Source organism: Mustela erminea, chromosome 8 (genome assembly GCF_009829155.1).
Source record: "Mustela erminea isolate mMusErm1 chromosome 8, mMusErm1.Pri, whole genome shotgun sequence".
In the NCBI taxonomy this organism is placed as follows: domain Eukaryota; kingdom Metazoa; phylum Chordata; class Mammalia; order Carnivora; family Mustelidae; genus Mustela; species Mustela erminea.
Window position 1 is genome coordinate 38,810,346 of NC_045621.1, and position 15,391 is coordinate 38,825,736.

At 46.2% G+C, this 15,391-nt stretch overlaps 1 protein-coding gene across 7 annotated transcripts in view; it reads left to right on the top strand.

Moving 5' to 3' along the window:
* ARMC9 (armadillo repeat containing 9) overlaps nt 1–15,391 on the top strand; it is a 156,270-nt gene that overhangs the window by 66,394 nt on the left and 74,485 nt on the right. For all 7 annotated transcript variants that reach the window (XM_032355144.1, XM_032355146.1, XM_032355145.1 and 4 more), the window contains exons 15-18: nt 3,505–3,644; nt 4,834–4,910; nt 7,563–7,637; nt 11,785–11,875. In XM_032355144.1, the coding sequence (XP_032211035.1) occupies nt 3,505–3,644; nt 4,834–4,910; nt 7,563–7,637; nt 11,785–11,875 (383 nt within the window). The remainder of the gene's footprint in view (nt 1–3,504; nt 3,645–4,833; nt 4,911–7,562; nt 7,638–11,784; nt 11,876–15,391) is intronic.

Below are 15,391 nucleotides of genomic sequence, written 5' to 3' on the forward strand. Positions count from 1 at the left end.
GATATTTTCCAAATGATACTTTTCAGTTAACATTTAGAAGGTGGGTTACTTTCCAAGATGGAGCTAGAAAGCTTATCTCGAATTCCCAAACCCGCCCTGCTCAAGCTGCTGTGGAGGGGGAAGTGCTGTCACCCTGTCCTCCTGCGTGGTAGTTGGTGCTGGCAGGAGCTGGATCGTGTTTCAGGCCACGCACACGGTGTAGAGAGGTGCGCATGCGCAGAACCTGCCAGGGCTAAACCGCGCGTTGCTCACAGCGTGTTGTGGGAGGTGCACGTACAGGAGCAGTGACGTCGGTGCACTGGGTCATTGGTGGCAGGCAGGCCGGGAGCCTCCCGCTTCCTTGTGCTAACATCCCAGCAGCCCACCGTGCAGTCTCCGTCTGGACCCTGTCATGACTTGGATCCTCTATCCATCTCGAGCGTTTTTTTCCTTCATGAACAGCTTTACTGAAGTGAACCCTCAAAGCACATAATTCAGCCCTTTTAAATGTACCGTTCAGTGATTTTTAGTATATTTACAGAGTTGCCCAACCATCACCACAAGCTAATTTTAGAACATTTGCATCACCACACAAAGAAACCTCATGCCCATTTCCAGCCCTTGTCCCCTCCTCGCAGCCCCAGGTAACCACTGATTTGCTTTTTGTAGTGTTACCCATAATGGGCATTTTTAGGTAAATGGACTCATATAATGTGTGTTCTCTTGTGGCTGGCTTCTTTCACTCAGCATGGTGTCCTTGAGGTCTGTCTGTGTGGTAGCCTATGTCAATACTTTGTTCCTTTGTGACGCTAAAGAACACACCGTTACATGGAGAGACCACATTTGGTTTATCTGTTCATCAGCTGACGGACAGCTGGATTGGGTCTACTCTGGCTATCATGCATAATCATGTTCCAAACATTTGCCTACAAGTCTTTGTGTGGACGCATCCTTTCCCTTCCCGAGTCAGTGAGTGCCTAGGAGTGGAGTTGCTGAGTTGTATGGAATTCTTCCAGCATGTGGCCTCCCTCAGGAATACCTCACTTTCTCTTTGCCTTAGTAAGAATTCTAGTACCTTGAGTTCTCAGCTTTTTTCTGACCGTCCTCTTCCGTACATACTCTCTTCCTGTCAGATGTGATTGACATGTGATTGACTCTCGCTAGTAACCTAAAGCCTGCAAAATGACTTATTCTAAGTGTGCACATTTAGTGAGAGAAAGCAGTAGGTATTCAGTTCCTACTACTTGTCAGGTCCCTGCTGATGAAAAGTTCTTGTTCGAACTATGTGTGAATTGAAAGGAACTGTAGTAAACTCCAGAGTTCTTATTTCTTTAGATCATATGAGCACTTGGTTTTTGTTTGTTTATAAAGATAATTTAGCTTGATGTTGAGCGTGGCTTGGAAAATTTTTTTGAAATTTAGTAACTATAGTAACAGAGATAAGATATAATACTTCCTCCTGGTAATATAGATATTTATCGCCAGTTTTTTCTTGTGCTTCAAAAAGTAATAAGCTATTCTGTTCTAGAAATATGCTTAATGTTTTTGCGATGCTCTAGAGTCTGTACAATGAATGTAGGAAGTATTTAGGATTGCCAAGAGAGTGTAGCCTTCCTTGTATTCCAACAAATTTCACTCATGAGGTGAGTGTGATGTTTAAGAATAGCACAAAGGGCAGCCTGGCTGGCTTGGTGGGTAGGACATGGGAACTCCTGATCTCAGGCTGTGAGTTATGGTCCCATATTGAATGTGGAGATTACTTAAAAAAATAAAATCTTAGGGGCACCTGGGTGGCTCAGTCGTTAAGCATCTGCCTTCAGCTCAGGTCTTGATCCCAGGATCAAGCCCCACATCAGGCTCCCTGCTCTGCAAGAGGCTTGCTTCTCCCTCTCCCACTCTCTCTGCTTGTGTTTCCTTTCTCACTGTGTGTCTCTCTGTCAAATAAATAAATAAAAATCTTAAAAAAAAAAAAAATTCATGTCAAAAAAAGTAAATAGAATGGGGCGCCTGGGTGGCTCAGTGGGTTAAGCCTCTGCCTTCAGCTCAGGCCATGATCTCAGGGTCTTGGAATTGAGCCCCACATTGGGCTTTCTGCTCAACGGGGAGCCTGCTTCCCCCCTCTCTCTCTCTGCCTGCCTCTTTGCCTATTTGTGATCTCTCTCTCTCTGTCCAATAAATAAATAAAATCTTGGGGAAAAAAAAAAACCCAAAAGTATAGCACAGATACTGTCCTGGATGGGAGTTTTACCATAACCTGTTCATTAGAAGATGTTCGGTGGAGGTTCCTCCATGGTGTTTTTTTGTTTTGTTTTTTTAAAGATTTTATTTATTTATTTGACAGAAAGAGAGAGATCACAAGTAGGCAGAGAGGCAGGCAGAGAGAGAGGGGGAAGCAGGCTCACCGCTGAACAGAGAGCACAATGTGGGGCTCGATCCTAGGACCCTGAGATCATGACCCGAGCCTAAGGCAGAGGCTTTAACACACTGAGCCACCCAGGTGTCCCCTTCCATGGTGTTTTGACTGTCAAAAAATTCACAAGACTTCTCATGGTGATACCATCATGCTTCATCTCATCAGTTTTGGGGGGAGGGGCAGGAGGAGAGGGAGAGAATCTTAGGCAGGCTCCATGCCCAGTGCACAGCTGGATTCGGAGCTTGATCTCACTACCCTGTGATCATAACCTGAACTGAAATAAAGAGTCAGATGCTGAAACAGCAGAGCCACCCAGGCGCCCCAATCTCATCAGTTCTGAAGGCTGGTAGGAAGACATTCCTCAAACACATTTGGATGAGATGTTAGATTTCATACGGACTTTGGGCGGAAAATAATTCTGTATAAATTGTTTTGCCCATGTCCTTAAACTACCCTTACTTCACAAAGACCTGAATCAAGATGGGATTGAGATGGTTTGGGCTTTTCTTTGTTTTTACACAGCTCAAAGTCCCAAGCAGGACTCGAGTTTACCAAAAATCTGTTTGTCAGTGAACTTTTTCTATGACTGTCTCCTGGGTAAAGTGGACCAAAAGCTATCAGTAAATATTTACTAAATATTTGAAATACTACTCTGCTAATTTTAAATATTGAAAAAGAAATTTTCAGAGTAGAAGAGCTCCAGACTACCTAGCTGCTCTCTAAATCCTTAGGAATACCTGCAGAAGGTAAAGAATTTGTTGTTTCAGTTGTGTGGGTCTAACAACAAAATATTCTTTAGAGTCGGTATCTTCTGCACAGTTTGTCTTGTCTCTTTTTTTCCCTTAAGATATATTTATTTATGGGTGGGGGAGGAGGAGGGGGAGAGAGAATCTCAAGCAGACTCCCTGCTGAGCGCAGAGCCTAGCCGAGGCTTGATCCGAGTACCCTGAGACCATGACATGAGCCAAAACCCAGAGTTGACGCTCAGCAGACTGAGCCCCCCCCGGCGCCCCATCAGTTTGTCTTTTCCAATTGCCATGCACATCACCGTATGCTCTTACAGGGAAAGCTGCTTGCCGGCTTTAGCTGACCTGTAGGCTTTTACATCCTAGGCGCCCACTGCAGACAGCGATGATTCGAGACGGCCTCATCTTCTGGCTGATTGATATTCTGAAGGACCCCGATTGCCTGTCGGACTACACACTGGAGTACTCGGTGGCCTTGCTCATGAACCTCTGCCTCAGGAGTGCAGGTCTCACAATCCCCTGTCCCCGGGCCCTCTGGCTTTGGTGTGGGGGAGGGGAGGGGAGGCCAGAGAGCCTGCCCCTCGAACCTGGAGGACTACCCAGCCTGATGCGGTGTGTCTTTAGTCTCCCTAACAGAAAACTGAAGCAGAAGTAGAGCGTAAAACATTTCCAACTAGTTATACAGCTGTTGAATCCCTGAAGCCAGATACCATTCTGGCCTTGGAAAAGAACATTTCTCTGTATGCAGTGCCTGGATGAAGAGGAAATTAAGTTAGTTTACATTTTTCTTCATCTTCATTGTCTTATTCAAAGGTGGGAAGTTAAGGATTACGATCCATTGTATCCAAGGACAGAGAAATATTTTTCCAAGATTCTACAGGGCTAAGCTGGTGGCAGAGCGAGGATGTCAGCCCGTTCTCCGCGCTCCTCACCACAGCCAGCTCTCCCACTTCACTCCCCCATGCGCATCTAGTCGTTTGCTCAATAAAGGGAGTGATCGCAGCTTTTCTAGAGGTTCTGTCCCGTGTACATGATTGGTTACCTGAGATGGAGGAAGCTTCTTTAGAAGAGGTGCCAAGTCCAGCCTGTGGCTCACCTTGGTCTGGGCAGCCCCAGTTTGGGGAGAAGCAACTTATGTGGTTGAATAGCTCAGGAGTATTTGTGAGAAGCTTCTTTTCCTTTGGCTGCTTTGTAATCCAAACCATTCATGTGTTGTTGACTGAGTAAATGTGATTGCAACGTTTTCTTAGAGAACAGCATAGGTACGTATCTTAACATTTACCAGGTTCTAACCAGCTTTTCTTAGTATCATCAATTTATGATTTATTTGCAGTGGTGGTTATGATGTTTGAATTGGCTAGAATACCTGTGTGGTGTTTGCGATGGTGGTCTGTGCACCTGGGCAGCCGGGCACTGCTCTGTGATAGCCCAGGCTTCCACTGACCATCCTGAATAGCTCTGGGCTCTCGGAGCCACCATTGACTGAGCGGTGGGAATGCACGGCCTACACTGAGTTCCTTCCTTCCCTGAGAAGTCCCAGGAGGAAGAAACGGGGCCCACATTGACCAAATGACTAAGCCAGGGTCACACAGTTCATAAGCAGAGGAGCCAAGGTTTGAATTCAAGTCTGCCTGACCTGAAACTGTGCTTCTGCGTTTAGACGTGTCACGTTTTGTTTCATTGTTTCTTCTAAAGGGAAGAACATGTGTGCCAAAGTGGCGGGCCTGGTGCTGAAAGTTCTCTCGGATCTGCTTGGCCATGAGAACCACGAGGTACTGGGCCAGCGCTGCCAGCCCCGGGCTTGGGGGAGGCTGGCCCTGCTAGTCAGTGCACCCCCTCCTCCAGGTTCTGGAACTGGGAAGCTGGAGGTTGATTCCTGACCCCCATTTCCTATTGCCCTGCTGTCACTGGTCTGTGCCAGCTCCCTCCCAGGCCTTATTCTCCTTCTTGTCGCCTGCCCTGCTTCATTCTTCCCCCACATCGACAGTCCCTGCGGTGGCACATGGCCTGCAAATTTAGTTACTGTTGTGTGTTGCATGTGTCATTGTGTCAATAGTATTGCGCTCTAGATCTCATTCTTTTCTTACCTTTTCACTGTGTTTTTAGAAATTTCCTGTGTTGCCTTGTATACATCTCATTCCTTAATCTTGCCGCTGCAGAAACAGCCCCTGTTCACGGCCCTCCCCTCAAGTCCCCTAGGCTTGTCCAGCTGCCTCCCTCCCTCAGCTGCCATAGGGGTCCTCAGTGACATCACCATGCTGGACCCCCAAGGGCCCCTGGGGTGCAGACATGCGCGTCACCGCTGGCTTGCCCCGAGTGTCAGTGTTGGGTTGGGGGTCCTGCCACTCTCCCGCACAATGACTGTACCGGCTTCTGCTCTCCCCCATGTCCTTCCCAGCATGGTGGGATTTTCTGTTGTCCAGCCTGTGGGCCACAAGCCCTTTTAAAATAAAGTAGAGGTCTTGATAAACTAATTAACAGGATCTTCGAAATGGTGTGAGTATGCTGTCACCAGCTCTCTCCAGATGCCTGTACAGAAACCGTGGCATCACTTTGCATGTGAAGCCAAAGTCTCAAAGGAAACCTGACCTCTTTAGCCAGATCAGGTGCAGCAATGTCTTAGCGGGACGGGACTGAGGGCCACTGGGTCAGAGCGAGGCACTTAGCTGCAGACAGCTCCCCTTCTGTCCATCTCTCTCATACCTTCCATCCCCCAGGCCCACCAGCTCGGTGACCCGGGTGGCTTCAGCAAGTGAAGGGTTGGTGGTTGTTATGGTGTGTGCCATGCTTTTTATGTTTTTTAAACCAAGAACTCTTAACTACTTCTAGACTCTGTTTCCCATTTTATTCAACTAAAGCAATTGGAGCCTATACATAGGAAATATATTTAGTCTCTAATAGTAATGTTGGTTTTAAGTGTTGGATCCAGTATGTTACCTCTGAGGACAGAATAGACTGGAGGATTTAAATCTTGTCATAATTGTTACAAATATGTCTGCTTTGAAGATGAGTTGGAAAATCTACCTGTATATATGTTAGAGCCTAGAAATTTGTTCACTTCACAAATAAATGCTACATACATGTGTCCTGTGTGAGGGAGTCATGATCATGAAAGACGAAAGCCAGGAGCCATAAAGAAAAAGATGCACATATTTGACTCAGTGAACATTAAATTATTTTTATATGGAAATAGAGGCCATAGTAAGAGTCAATGGACAAATAATATAGCCTGAGGAGATATTTGCACATAGGATAAAAGTTTAATATCCATTATATATGAAGAGCTCCTATAAATTGATAAGTAAAAGACGTAAGAAAAGGATAGAGTACACACATGGGCTGTTCACAGAACAGTAAATCTTGATGACCTATAGACAAAGGCAAGATGTTTAATTTTGCTAATAGGAAAATAAAAGTAAGAACAAGCATAAGATGCCTTTTTTCTCTCTACCTATTAGATTGGCAAAAATTAAGGGATAATAAAGTTCAGTGCTGGAAAAGAATGATGGGAATGGACCCTCCTCCATTAATGTGGAGAGTGTCACACAAAATCTACTCAAAGGGGAGCTCTCATTTATCCAGCACCTGCCATGTTCTGTGTCCTGTACGGCTTGATGTCGGGGTTACCTATGTGAGGAAAACATGGGGAGACATAAGTATAAATGCAAACATAGACTGAATCCAGTATGACAGCAGAGGGATATACAGGAGGCAGAGCAGGGTGTATGGTGTGGTGGAGAGCCCTGTAAGTAGGGTCAGATCAGTCTGTACAGTGTAAACCTTATGGTGGCAGGAAGGGAAGGGCAGGGGGACATGATATTGAGGCCAGATCTTGAAGGGGCCTGTGTGCTGCACTAAGAAGTTAGGACTTTCCAGGTAGGCTCTAGGGAAGTTTCTGAGGTGTAGGAAGAGGGATGATTTGGCCCATGTTGTAGAATTTTGGCAATGATATGATTGTTGGACTACAGTGTGAACATCAAAGAGAGAAGCCCTTTTGGAGATTCAGTGTCCCCTAGGTCATGGACGATGTCTGAGCAAGGACAGTGGCACTGTGTGTGGGAAAGAAGGGTTCCTATCAGAGGCAGCTTGGAGACTGAACACTGGAAAGCAAAGGCAAGAGCAATCGATAATGACTTTAGCAGTGGTAGAAGCCTGAGTGATCAGCATGATGTTAGTTAAGTGGTGAAATAACAAGAGTGAGCTTTGAGAGCCAGTAATGAACCTGACTTTGAACTCTTAGTTGTAGCTGTCACTGGGAAATGCAAATGGAGATACTGGTCATTTGGAAACATGCATCCTGGAGCTCAGGAAGATGGGAAGGCTCACTCTCCTCATTAGCCAAATGATACTTGAGTGGGGTGTTTGATCACGGAGTTGTACAGAATTTGAGAACTTGCAAATGACTGTTTTTTCTCCCCTTAAAGATACAGCCATATGTGAACGGAGCTCTGTACAGCATACTTTCTATTCCATCCATTCGTGAGGAAGCAAGAGCAATGGTAAGAATAAGGGCTTGAGCAGTTTGTAAGCTTCAGTGAGTGGTGCTGTTCGGAAGCCGTTAGAACAGGGAGCTCCTAGACCTGGCTCCGGGCCCCTTGGGCTGCATGGCTCGCACAGCTTTGTGAACTCCTCGAAACTGTACGCTAGATACACATTTGCAGTTTTCTGGGGGAGAGAATCTGTAGCTTTTTTCAGATTCTTAAAGGATTCCTAACTCCTAAATCGAAAGAACTCCAGTGTTAGAGGGGCACCTTGGTGGCTCAGTCAGTTAAGCGTCTGCCTTCTGCTCAGGTCATGATCCCAGAGTCCCAGGATTGAGCCCTACATCGGTCTCTCTACTCCCCTGACTCTCCCCCTTCTCATGCTCTCTCTCACTCTCTCTCAAATTTAAAAAAAAAAAAAAAAAAAAAAAAGGTCTTAAAAAAAGAAAGAACTACAGTGTTAGAGGGCGCTGGGATGGCTCAGTCGGTTGCGTGTCTGACTTTTGATCAGCTCCGGTCATGATCTCGCTCGTGAGCCCATGTAGGGCTCCCTGCCCTGGGTGTGGAGCTTGAGTAAGAGTCTGTGTCTCCCTCTGCCCCTGCCCTTGCTCTTGCTCATTCACTCGCTCTCTCTCTCTCTGGCAACAACAACAAAAAAACTACAGTGTTAAAAAGTTCCCAACAGGCTTATTTGGAAAGTTACAGACATTTTTAATGGTTCATTTTAATTTGGGGCTTTGGGAAAGCCTATCGATTTTATAGTAGGAGAAGCCTAGCAGGAAAATGGTGAAATGGAGTAAATCCCCACTGAAATGCATCCCCGGGATTCCTGGAGGGCCTGGGGCAGCAGTGAGAACCGGTGCTGGCCAGACACTTAACCTGTAGGCGCTCTGACAGCTGCTGAAGGGGACAGAAACCCAACTAAAGATGATAGAACATCTACGTTGGTTGGCAAATAGTGAATTCAGTGTTTAATGTGTTTACATTAGTGTTTATATTGGAAGCATAAAACAAGCTTCAGGCGGTTAGCATCTTTGGTGATGACAAGTGTTTCTAGATCTAATCAGCAAAAGCACTGGAGTTTTGTCCTTTTCCTGGTAAAGTGAAACCAGGTTAACAGGTTAAATGCTATGCTGAAGAGATTAAATGTATTTCCACAGTCAAAACACAGGCCAAATTCAGTTGGATACCAATGAAACATGTTCCCTCACTTGATTTCGCTTACTCAGAAGAATTGCTAAATCTCCTAATTAGTCATCTAAAATCACATCAGCAGTTATGCCAGAGAGAAAAACTTAAATAAGAACAATTCTTTGTGGTCACAGTAAACAATGGTACTTCATTGCCTATTGCTTTAAAAAATAAAATAAAATAAAATCTGCTATCTCAATACAGAACGGGGAAAATAAACTTGAATAAATTCTACATTGTGGTCATTCCAGTGACAGGAATTGTCAACCAAGTCAGAAACAAGGAAGAAGACATGTAGGCTGAAGAAAAAGAAGGAACAGAGGTGATATGGATCAAGCAGCACGGAAGGCAGCATTGGAGGAAGGACATCTGGGGTGAGAGACAGAGAAGGCAGGAAGCGACGGCAGTAAACAGACAGGGACCGCCTGGGGAGGGGAGACTCAGGGTTGTAGGATGTGAGAGTGTGACCCTTAGACCACAGAGAAAAGACCAGACCACAGAGAAAAAATGTGAAGGAAAGGGACAGTGCCTCAGAGACCTGGGAGATGATACCCAGAGGTCTCACACTTACGTAACTGGAGTCCCAGAAGAGGAGACAAGAGGAGAATATGACGTTACAAGAACTCTGTTTTTGCAACTGTGTAAAACATTTGTGTGCTGGTGGAAAGTGACCAAGAATACCTAAAAATTATATCAGTACCAAATGCTATTATGGTGGTCTCAAAATAATACCCCCCAAAGTGGAGAAAACGGTAAATGGGTGCACTGAGCCCCATTTGAACTTGAAGAGACTGCCAAGATCTGGGGTGAGAGAGCAGTTTAGATCAGTAGGGCTGCCCTTGTGCCTACCCCAGAGCCTCTGGCATCCAGGGCTGGAGCAGTTGTTGGCCATGAAGCTCTTCTGTGGGGTTTAGACCACAGCCAAACATTCTGCCCTGGGCTAGAGCAGACTGCTGCCCTCTTGGCACCCTCTTCCTCAATCCAACGTCTATCCAGAGTTGTTCGACCCTTCCAGACCACTCCTTTGCGTGGTACAAACCTCTGTGCGCTTACCTATCTCTGCCCACCAGTTCAGTGTTACTGTTCTCAAAGACGATGCTGTCCTAAGCCTCTCCCTCTTTGTCTCTTGCAACCTTGTTTATTCCCTTGGCTTCAGCTACCAGATCTCTCTTCCGAGCCACAAAACCCTTCCAAACACAGCAAGCACAATCTTAACCATTTATTGAACATCTATTGTGTGCCAGCCGCTGGACTAGAGGCTCTTTTTTTAGGTATAACTCATGAACAGTGAAATGCACAGGCCTTCTATACAGAGGTCAGTGCATTAGACAAACATGCACCTGTATAACTGATGCCCAATTTACATTCTTTTTTTTAAAAAAAAGATTTTATTTATTTATTTGACAGAGAGAGATCACAAGTAGGCAGAGAGGCAGGCAGAGGGAGAGGGAGAAGCAGGCTCCCCGCTGAGCAAAGAGCCTGATGCGGGCGGGGCTCAATCCCAGGACCCTGAGATCGTGACCTCAGCTGAAGGCAGAGGCTTAACCCACTGAGCCACCCAGGCACCCCTACATTCTTTATCTTTTAAAAATGTCACATTAACTGGAGTTGCCGCCCTTAATTTATAGTTGAGAACTATAGTTGAGGACTGAGCAAAACTAAGCAATTTGACCAAGGTCACACAGTTAGTTCATGAGGGAGCTCGGATACCTTCTATCTTAACCTTAACTTTCTAGAAGGTAATGCTGTGCTCTAGACAATGGGAATTCTCTGGGTTCAAAACTGCGCTTGGCCCTTCTTTGATTCAGTTAGAGCTATTGATTCCAAACAGGCCTACATTAAAGGAGGGAAATAGTGCTCATCCCCAAGAAGTCCAGGCATCAGCTTCAGGCAGAGCTTGATCAGAGTTCCTGTGTTAGTAGACCCATTTCTCTCTGCTTCCTGTGTTTTGGGGTCATTATGAGATACACGTTCCCCTTGTAGTGGCAAGAAGCCACACCAGCTCCAGCCACAAAACCTCCTTCGCATCCCTCAAGGAAAGAGGAAGGAGGGGGCCAGACACCTGTGCTCCAGTCAGTGACTTACCTCTACACTTCTGTGCAATTCTCTTAGTCAACATTGAAAATTCTGACTTAAGCATTTTATAATAAAGTAAATAATGTACATTATGGTGACCTTGTAATTATTTTGATAGAAAAAGAACGAGAGCTGTTTAAAAAGATTCTGCTTATTCATCAACTTCTCTACACATATAGTTTTACTCTTGATTTTGTCCCTAAAATCCAGAAGGAAGAGTATAAAGAAGTCATAAGAAAGGAACCACCTCCCAAAACAACATAGTGCCCAAACTAAAGGGAATACTTATTTACACAGTAAAATTTTACAGGTGTTTTTTTTTTTCCACTTATTATCAGAGTGTAGTTGACATACAGTGTAATATTTGTTTTAGGTATACAATATAGTGATTCAACAAATCTATATGTTACCCAGCGCTCATCAAGATAAGGACAGCTACCATCTGTCACCATACAACGTCATTATAGCATTATTGATTATATTGTACTTTTTTTTTCCTAATCTTCATGACTATTTCCTTATTCTCTAACTGGAAGTCCGTACCTCTTAATCCCCTTCACCTATTTCACCCTTCCCTCTACCCACCCCCTCCTGACAACCCTCAATTCTCTGTACAATAGGCTTTTCTGTTGGCCAAATGTTTTATAATTAGGTTGGATAGTCAACCAAGAGGAAAATAATTCCACTGTGAATTGTAAAAAGAACAAAAAGAATGTTAATACTGAGCAGAGGAATTTTTATTGTGTCTATTCCTTCCCCCTCCCCCAAATAAAGGTTTTTGGTTTGGTTTGGTTCTGATTAGGTGAAACTATTCCATTGGAAACTACTTTCACCCCATTAAAAAAAAAAAAAAAAAAAAACCTGGAATATTAACTCTTACTCTCTCCAATGCCCATAGGGAATGGAGGACATCCTTCGCTGCTTCATCAAGGAAGGCAATGCTGAAATGGTCCGCCAGATCGAATTCATAATCAAGCAGCTTAATTCAGGTCTGTTCAATGCAAGAATCTGTGATTTATCTTTTGCAACTTTCACATGGGCTAAAAAGTTACATGGGCTTTCTTAGAAGGCTTGTGTTCTGGAATTCATTCATGAAGCTTTAAGGGAGCCGGGGAGACCCAAGAGAACCCATGAAAGAAAGTTCGACCAGATAGTCAAGGCCAGTCTGTCCCAAGACCAGCAATCTCTCATCACACTTCAGGCTTATAGACAACAGAAAGAATTCAAAAGCAATCACAAACGCCCTGCTCTAACCTTATGTTCTCTTTATGTGCACGTCCTCCTTTATTCTTCCCCCACCTTCTAAGGCTTCCCTGGGGTCCCAGTGTCCGATAAGGAAAACAAACAGCAGTCTCCCTAGCTCCGCTGCAGAAAAGGCCATTCTCTCGCATGCATTCATTCTTTGAAGAAAAATGTATATTGCCTACTGGCTCCATGGGAGGATATGATCCTCTTTCTCTCTGGCTTCCTCCAATGCCATGACAACCTACATCCCATAGTAAGCAGGAAAGGAAGGTGCAGGAAGGCTTGGATGGGACCAGGATGGAGGGGAAGCTCTTTCTGGGGACCCCTGACACCTAGCCTGGCAGAAAGAGGACGTTAGGGGCTCCCAATCAACAGGAAGCAGCTGGGAGAGCAGCCAATGAGGTGTGAAGCCTTGGCTCCCTTCAGGCTAGGGCCCATCTCCATTTGAACATCCTCTCCTGTGGCTCTTACAGAGCAAATGTGATTCATCCCAAATTCAGGTGAGCAAGGAATAGAACTTTATTTTCTGCAACAGAAAATAAAGTTTGGGGTTTTTTTTTAAGTTTTATTTATTTGTGAGAGAGCATGAGTGGAGGGAGGGGCAGAAGGAGTGGGAGAGAGAGAATCTTCCAGCAGACTCACTGCTGAGCACTGAGCCTGGCACAGGGCTCGATCCCAGGATCCTGAGATGATGACCTGAGGTGAAGTCAAGAGTCAGATGCTTAACTTAACCGTCTGAGCCATCCAGGCGCCCCTGCAGTAGCTTCATTTCTGACTTCGAGCCCCAGTTCTGCCAGGCAGGCATATTTACAAAATAACACTAAAGAAAACCTGAACCTCAGTCGGGGTTTGGGTAGGCAAACCTCCTTTGGGTAGGCAACAGTTTGGAAAGCGGGGTAAGGCAGGGAACATTGGTCCCTTTCTGCTCTGAGCTCATCAGCCATGCTGAGACCGCCGTCCCAGGCCCGGGTTCCTCTACGGCCTCAGGGTCACATCTGGGCTGCAAATCTTCTTCAGGGCTGACTCCGTGTTTCAGTATGTCAAGACACAGCCACCTCCATTTCTTTGTCAGTCTTCCCTCCTTCCTGGCAGCCCAGATACAGGGGAGGTCCCCCGTGCTCTCTGGCCAAAACCGGCTCTTTCTCTTACGTAAATCCAGCCCTTGAGCCAGCATGCTGACGAGTGTGAAGAGGGAGGGTCATTTGGCACTTCCATGAGAGCTGTGCTTTGCCAAGAAGTTACCGTGGGGAGAGCTCAAGCTTTATAGACTTGGGTGTCCAGGAAAGGCCTGAGATACACCTGCTCTGTCAGTAAGTTCCAGTTTAAATAAAGAGTGTCAAAAGTACCAATCTTTTGATCTCAAGCACTTGAGTTATTCTGTATTCATGGGACAGTGGCCAGTCCCCAGAGACGATTACCTAGGGAGTCTGCTACTTTGAAACGAAATTAGAAAGTCCCTGAACATTCGGATGGAGGAGCAGACACACACTCACATACCTTGGGCTATGTGTCATGAGCGAGGAGTCAGACTGGACGAATGTACCAGCATGGTGAGGAAAGCCGGAGAGGGTCGGGCTGGAGTTCCCACCTAGTCCAGGCTTCGCCCTAAAGTGGACAGCAGCAGGAAAGTATGAATTAACAGCGTACTAGTTTAAGATATGTGAAATGGCATTGCCACAATCTTTATTTTTTTGACTCTCTTAGCTTAGTATCCACTTGTAACATGTAAGTGGGTTTTCAGACATTCAAGCCCATCTCAGTTCTCTAGCACTATTGTCTTATAAAGTTTTAAGTTTTCCAAATACAAAACTTCTAGTATATTGTAGGAACCTCACCCCACAGGTGGGGAAGGACTGCTCTGGGGAAGCTTATGGGAAAGCTGACCTGACAAGAAGAGATGACTGCCAGCAGTGACAGCAGGGAGTTTGTCCGAATACCAGCCCTCCACAAGGGGTCTGGCAGGGACAAGCCAGTCATTGAAGAGAGGACAGGGGCTGGGGCAGAGTCAGCTTCACCAACCGGGCCCGCCCCATGAGGAGACTAGCAGCTCCCCCGCCACACCCCTTCATTCCCAGAGTGGGGGCGGCTGGGTTGTGCTGGAGCCCGGCAAGCCGTGCAGGAGGTGAGCAATGCGGGAGACTGGGCTGGTGCCCCCGTTGTGCCCGAGAGAAGAGCTGAGGTTTACAAGGTTCTTCAGTTCTCGGGACTGGATTGTTCTGGGAAGATGTTGCCTCAGAGCCAATGGGCTCGGGGGAGCGGGTGTGGCCAAACCAGCCTGTGGCCTCGCAAAATGTCAAAGATTCTCTGTAAAAATGTGGGAGAGGGGGCACCTGGGTGGCTCAGTGGTTTAAAGCCTCTGCCTTCTGCTCAGGTCATGATCCCAGGGTCCTGGGATCGAGCCCCGCGTCAGGCTCTCTGCTCAGTGAGAGGAGCCTGCCTCCTCCTCTCTCTCTGCCTGCCTCTCTGCCTACTTGTGATCTCTGTCTGTCAAATAAATAAATAAAAATCTTTTTTAAAAATGTGGGGGAGGGCATTTCTGTATTTGCAAAGGTTTGTAACTGATGAATAAGCCACAAGCCCATTTTGAAAGGCACTTGCCTGATAGGTGTTTACTGCAGCGGGGCAGAATCATGCTCCTTGCAGGGCGGGAGAGGAAGTTAGTGACCCAGCATTGGCTCCGTCACAGGAGGACGTGACTATACCCCATCTGCGAAGGGCTTTCCTTGACCACGGTGGGCCCGTGATGGGCAGGGAGATGTGCGGGCCTCTCTGAGGTAGGAACAGGAGCCTGCATGCTGCCGTCCTTGATCCAGCCGTATCAGTGGAGCCCTTCCCTTCAGAATGAGGGTCATGTCAAGGACGATAGGGTGTTACATATTCTCTCCTGTGAAATGGTTTGGGGGTTCAGCCTGGGTGAATCTGCCACCTTCATAGTATACTGAGCGACCTCTTCAAGAATCGCCTTTACCTCCTCTTTCCTCCAACTTCCTATTTGACTTCCCAGCCTCTTCTCTCAGGCTTTCGTTACTTTCACATCATCTATTCAGTAAGTGAGTGATCATAAGGGAGATCTGGAGATCCATAAGGAATAAAGGGAGGAGTAAGCCCAGCACTTTGTTCCCCAAGGACTCACAATTCCCAGATAGTCCATAGTCCATTCATACATTGGGAAATACTGATCACCCCAAAGTGGCAAGCACTATCAGAGTACTGTCTGCCACAGTACCATCTAGTACTTCCATCTACCACAGTACTGTGCT